Source organism: Lolium rigidum, chromosome 4 (genome assembly GCF_022539505.1).
Source record: "Lolium rigidum isolate FL_2022 chromosome 4, APGP_CSIRO_Lrig_0.1, whole genome shotgun sequence".
Lineage (NCBI taxonomy): Eukaryota > Viridiplantae > Streptophyta > Magnoliopsida > Poales > Poaceae > Lolium > Lolium rigidum.
This window is the reverse complement of record NC_061511.1, coordinates 38,392,360-38,399,288: the sequence shown is the minus strand read 5'-3', so window position 1 is coordinate 38,399,288 and position 6,929 is coordinate 38,392,360. Positions and strand designations below refer to the sequence as shown.

At 42.7% G+C, this 6,929-nt stretch overlaps 1 protein-coding gene across 1 annotated transcript; it reads right to left on the bottom strand.

The window, feature by feature from the left end:
- Positions 1–568: 568 nt before the first annotated feature.
- On the bottom strand, positions 569–4,710 carry LOC124646933 (L-type lectin-domain containing receptor kinase IX.1-like). Its single transcript, XM_047186970.1, has 4 exons — positions 3,888–4,710; positions 3,539–3,598; positions 1,273–1,774; positions 569–1,142 (listed from the first exon to the last, which is right to left on the bottom strand). The coding sequence occupies exons 1-4, from the start codon at positions 4,708–4,710 to the stop codon at positions 569–571; spliced, it is 1,959 nt and encodes a 652-aa protein (XP_047042926.1).
- Positions 4,711–6,929: the final 2,219 nt, after the last annotated feature.

Genomic DNA, 6,929 nt, shown 5'->3' with positions numbered 1-6,929 from the left:
ATAGGTTCAACCTTGTATCCACCTCAGAGTGTTGCCAATTTTTTTGGCAGATGGCTCAATGGGGTGGATCGTAGGTATAAAACTTTTATTAGGGTGGGGATGATTGCCATTATTTGGTCGCTTTGGCTATGTAGAAATGATAAGATTTTCCATGATTCTAATTCTTCTTGTTGTTGCAGGTTATCTACCGATCCGCCGCTTTGCTCCGTTCGTGGTCTTTGCTCCAGAAGCTAGAGAATCGAGACCTCTTTATGGATGTTTCTACACGGTTGGAGGATGTGGCGAAGGAAATTTTTTCCCAACATAGATGGCGGCGTAATCTACGGATAGAGTCCTCTGCGTCTTAGTCGTCGTCCCATGTTATTAGTCCTTCAGTTATTGCCTTTTTGATACCTTGTGTGTGCTACTATGATACTTTGTGTGTGCGGCTGTGTGCATCTTTGTTACGTAGAGGCTGAGTGTAATACTTTTAAAAAGTAATGAAAGCGCTCTTTATCGAAAAAAATATAGTGACAGATGTGAATCAGGAATAAGTGTGTACATGATCAAGGTTTCTGATGATAGCTAGCTAGGCACGAGGAGTAGTAGGGCGGGGCTCATCTTTATGAATCGTGGCAGCATGCAACTCCCCACCACTCTCCAGGAATTGCATTGCTGCAGCATCAAGTGAAGGTCGTTTGCTCGCGACTTCTTCACAACATCGGAGGCCCAGGATAATAACACGCTCCATCTGCACCCTGTCAAATTGTCCAGCTAGCTTCTCGTCGGCAACGTCCTCCACGAATGTATATGGTCGATTCTTGTGCAGATGTCGAACAAGGCCGGGGTTATACTTTCCATGTGCTATCTCTAGCAGGACGATTCCAAAGCTGTAGACATCGGAGCTGCGGCGTAAGTTGGCCTGTCCATCTGTCATGCTCTGTGGATCCATGTAGCGCATAGTCCCAGCAGCTGCTTCCGTTTGCACTGATGTTACGTTGTTGTGCTCGGCGACCCTAGACAGGCCAAAGTCACCGAGCTTGGCGTTGAATTCACTATCGAGTAGAATGTTGCCTGGTTTGATATCTCTATGCAATATGTATTGGCTACATTGGTGGTGGAGATAATGAAGGGCGTTGCATAAACCCTTCACAATTTTGAACCTGCAAATATTTTCTCATACATCACATATACATCAAAGAGGTTTCTTCCATTTTATGAATAAAAATATATTTCATATAAATAAGACATAGAGCAATACATGAAAAGAGAGAAAACGTATCGAAATTATACCTCATTTCCCATGACAACACTTCTGACTTTTCATACAGGTGCTGATGTAGTGTTCCATTTGGCACGAGTTCATACACAAGAAAGAGCTCGACATGCTGCCTTCCCAAGCACCAAAACATGTAATTGTTAACGCTGCAGCACCAGCCTTCGAGCCTCACCAAGTTCACGTGGCCCGTTCCGTCAATGGAACCAAGCTCGGCAAGGAAGTCCTTGAATTCTCCTCTCGAGTCCTTCAGGATTTTCTTGACAGCCACATCCTTCTTCTTGAGACTCCCACTGTAGACCACGCCAAAGCCACCCTTTCCGATCTCCTTCTTTTCGGAGAATCTGTCTGTTGCCATGGACAGGTCGCTGTACTCGTATCGTTTAAGCCGACTATCCTTGCCAAAGGAGTTCCGTATGCGTTTCAACCTACACCATGAAAAGGTCGACCAGATTGCCAACAACACGGCTAACACGAGTATCACCAATCCTCCAATAACCAAATTTTGGCCCTGACGACCTGCAGAAAGGAAGAAGGAAAAGAGAACTAATTATTAATACATATAACCTATTTTAGGTGAAAAACCATGCACTCCCTAAATGCATGAATATGTGGGCAGCAGAAGCAGTGATACATTGTGGTAATGCCATTTTTTGTAGGTATAAGAGTCTCAGACAAGACTTTGTACTCCCTCAGTATCAGATTATACGGGTAATAGCTTTTTTGGAGCTATACGGCCGGAAATTTAGGTTAATTATGTATCCATTACCCCAACTAAGTGAGTTTGACCAATGCCCGCCGTTTTTATCATGTTGCATGCAAACTGAAGGGGTTTTCATCGTGATGTATTCAAACTGAAGGAGTAACGGAACGTGGGCCTGCAGTAATTTTCGCTAAGATCGTTGGCATGCAAACTTAAGATTTTTTTTGCCCAGTCGCCATCCACTTCGGTCACAACTCACAACACTCGGCCAATATACTCCTGTAATCTGGTACAGAGGGAGTACATATATTGCTATAATTTTGTAGCATGGTTGCTGACATGAAATTCTCTTAGTCAATAAATGATATGTGTAAACAAAATACAATATATATAGTTGTATCGCTTCTACAAGCCATTCGTCTTTTCATCACCTCTTAAGTAATTTTAGTCTGCACACACTTTTGGTATGCATAAATACATTAATGGCAAGAACTGACAATACTATTTTTCTACAGTATTACAATATGATATAATGTACAATATGTCTTTTATACTTTCTAGATGGCGGTTAAATATCTCAGAAAAGACTTTTTTGTTGTTTTGTGTCTAGCAAAATTGTAAAGTAGAGATATAAAATATCATGTCATTTAATTTGTTGAAAAAAGAGTTCTTGTTTGTAGAATTTCAACAACCGATGCCCTAGCCAGCATGACATGTGAGCCACCCGCTACCGTACATTCCCGGCTCAAACGACTAGTTGTTGACACCTAGGCCTCTTTATTATTAGTTCATGCCTCATACGTACGTACCATGCGACGATGTGAAATGTGGGCTTGCTCTATTAGAGCTGACAAATTAGGAGGAGCACTACTTTCAGTGGGCAAGCAATACTGCAAAAGATGATTTTCAAGATAAATTGTATAAAAATAAACAGAATATTGTGTATCTTTCCTAAATACTTATGGAGAACAAAGTGATTAATTTCAACTCAACTCTCATATCTTTTTTGGATATGCAGTAGCCAGGTATGTATAGGCTGTCGATGAATAGTTATAAAGGTAAGGGAGATGCATACTGTAACAATTAATAACACTGGACATATCCCTGTTTTGGTAAATGAATGGATTGTATCTTATCACAGTGAAGATCGAAGACTTGGAGCAGAAGGTTATGCTTTGCGATAAGGAACAAAAATCCCTGCCCGGCCCAAGACCGAATCCATCCTATAAGCTATTCCAAAGAGCCATTCTATAGACCTGGGTTTGTAGATGTAAATATGTAATATGTAGCTCTTGTGATTCATTGAAAACTAGTAAATTAATAATCATCAACTTATCCCTTCCACTAGTACCCCATCTTACCATAATCTTGAGATGGAGGGTAAATTAATCATTGACATTATCCTTCTAGTTTTCACTTGATTAATCAGGATTTGTTATAAACTGATCATAATATGTGATATATTAAATATTAATGTGATTTGAAAGATTATCAAAATTTATTATTGCGCCGATTATGCGTAGTAGCTTCAAATAGTATGAAATGTACGAACAATATGATGAATTTGGTTCCATGTATACCTTTGATGCCAAACACCTTGCCTTGATTCGGATGAAATACGTTATCTCTTGTGGGTGTATCTGTACAACACACATATCAATTTCAAACAGGGAGTAAAATCTACTATACTATTAGGCTAAAGATATAATAACCAAACAAATTTATATAGTACTCCCTCTGTCCTACAAGATATCTAATAATATCTTATATTATAGGATGGAAAGAGCAGTTATTAGTTCATGTATACTGAAGCATGAAATCTAATTTGCTCATGATAGATATGCTGTTTTTTATTTATTTTGCAAATGGACATATATGCTGCTTTTGATCATAAGTCATTACTATTTCCAAAATCCAGAAATTCCGTACCCGTGGCTGCCATAGTTGAGTTGAAGGACCAGGAGTGTATCTGATGCAGCTCAGAGTATCCACCGGTTCCCGCCGAGAACCCCACAGACACCACCGGCGGGAGCAACGCATCGAGCTGAGCTGGTAGCTGTGTCTTGACACTAGCGGGGGCAAGAGAACTATTGTAATCAAAGTTCAGTATGGCCTCCAGTATCCGGGTGGCGTTGTCAAAAGTGATGGTCGCCGTCATGGTGCCGTTGAGGCTGTAGATCGGCAACCTCGTTGAGCTAATTGAGGTCAGGGAATTGAGGTCGATGCCAATGTGGTCGTTTGATATGGAATCCCATTGCCCGTTGTTGAACGGGTCAAACTCGATGGCGACGAACCGGTCTTCTCCGGAGGGGCTAGTATTGGTCCAGTTCCTCAGGCCAAAGACGCTACCGGACGAGCCTGGCGGTAACCTTGAGGGGTAGCCAGAGAGGAAGAAGGTCATACCGTCTCCCCTTTGGGTTGTGTTGGGCAATATGTTGATGGCGAAGGTGAAGGTGGTGGCGAAGCTGGCCACCTCGCCCGTGTTGTTGTCGTACAAGGCCACCGGGTGGTTGTATGACATCCGCCCCAGGCAGAACAAGGAATCATCGTTGCAGGTGAGGTCAACCAGGTTGCCATTCAGAGCGGCGTCTCCCTCGAACCGGAGATCTCCTAGTTGGTCCTTGGTGGTGTTTGAGAAGTTGAAGCTGAAGGATGGAGGCGGCGAGGTGGCAGCAGTAACATGGTGGGAGTAGGACAAGAAGAAGAAGCAGGCAGCGAGAAAGATGCGTGCAGTAGCATTTTCAGGCGCCATAATGTTGCAACCTGAGAGCTCGCTTTGAGCTTGCACTCGGTCAAGTTGAAATGTACTTGTGTGGGCTCTGGGCAGTTGGCATGGATATATAAGCAAGGTAGAGAGAGAGAGAGCAACAGAATTGGTTGTTGCAGCACATGTCTGCCCCTTTTCGCAGAAAAAAGCATGTCAAGTAAACAAACGAGCTAGCCAAGTGGTGTAACATGCACGCTAACATCTGCACTAATTTAAGCAAAACATGGCAAAGCATGATCTGAAAACATGGTTTCTCAAAAAAAAAATGATCTGAAAACATGGACTTTGTGCTACTAATCGTTGCGGGGAATTACTCTATTTTCTATCGGCGAGTGACAATGTATCCATCCAATCTTAATTTTTGCTGTCAATGTTGTGTAGTATTCGTTGGAGAAAGGGATGCACCTACCAACTGATAGCTAGCAATACTTATTAACACAATGAGATAAAATTAAGAGTGTCTTAATAAGTTAAAAAAAAAAGCAATTTATCGAGTGGGATTGGTGTGCATACGTCTAGATATACATTTCCAGGCAAACAAATAAGAGATGCTTGTATGCCAGTTGGCTACACGACCAGTCGATCCGCATCTGCATGCCGACAAACTCAAAGGAGAGGTGACAAGACTTGTTTTGTTAGTCTCTATAAATAGTCCTTCTATTCTGACCTGATAAAACAACTGCAACTTGTTCGTTCAATTATACGTTCATTACGTTAAGTCAACACTTTGGTACGTCAGCGCAGTTTTTAGATAGCAACTGGTTTGCCTAAGCGACAATCGGTCTAGTCGTCGAGGAACCAAATGGTCACACCATCTCATCAGAACGCGGGCAATACTTTCCATAGGCTTGAACCCACCAACTTGAAGGTGACTGTCCAATGCCTGCAACCATACCAGCCCATCTACTCCTAGCCACGCCTGAAGCATAGTTTCGGTAATCGAACCGGTGAAGTTATCAGTTCATGTTTTTAAAATCGAAAGTAATACTATAATTTTACTATGTACAAAAAGTTATGGCCGGCCGGGGTGTTTGATTGGGCTTTTAGGCTAGCTTTCCACGCTTATGAGCCAAAGTCCAACCGAACAACAAAAACAACCGACCGGTGTGTTTCAGCAGCCAAACACGATTCTTTACAGTAAGGGGGTTGTTTGGTTGGATTATGGCTTTTAAATAAGCAGTTATCGCCTGTGGCAGAGCTGCTATCGTAGAAAGCTGTTGTTCGCAGTTGAACCGTTTGGCAAACTGACTTTTCACTGTCAGCTGTCTATCTCCACCAATATCAAAAGGGAGAGAGAGGCAGATCCAACAAATCTTAGCCCTACACTAACTAGATCCTGCACGTTGCCGCATGCCGCCGCAAGCGTCGACCGACCGTCACACCGCAGCGCCGCTCTCCACAATCGCAGTCCACGCATCCCGCGCATGCCGCCGTGGATGCCGCCCCAGCTGTTTTCCTCAGTTCGAAGAAACGCCGTATCTGACGCCGTCGTCGCGGGACTAGCAGGAAACTCGAGATCCGCTGCTGCCTTCATGGGTCAGTGAGAGCACTGGATCGAGCATCCCGGTTATGTTCCCTGCTCCAGCCAATAGTCAGTACCCCCGCGACATCCTATTCACCCTCAACAGCAGGGTCTCGCTTGGTTCAGGTGCACGCCTTTATTTCTGCCGCTGATCCCGTCCACTGATGGAACCTCTCTCTCCATCTGCCACGCCTTAACACGATTCTGTTACTAGAGTAATGGAGGTAATTCGTTAATCCTTCAGGTCAGTGTGACAATTTATTTACTGTTGTTTTACTTTTTATTTTAGAAGATTGGAGGGAGGATATGAGTAATCTATGTGCACTGTCTTTACACATTGGAGGGGATTCATCTAGGGCATCAATGGCCGGCAAATGTCTGTAAAGATTAGAGGGGATTCCTTGTTCCGTGTTGTTGGCTTTTGCAATTTGATTAGGATTATATTCTGTTTTACATGGGAGATAGAACTATTCTTCTGGCATATTGCTTGAATTATTGCAGGAGTTAAAATTGACGAAGTACAAAAGCTGAACTTCAGTACAGTTTGACAAAGAAAAGTTAAGTAAACAATTTGAAAGTTATTCAGATAATGAAAGAAAACGGCTTGATCAATTAAATATGAGAAAGATTAGGCTTTTAACAAGGCTTTTTGTCAACTATTTAGCAAGTTGGGAAGTATTTC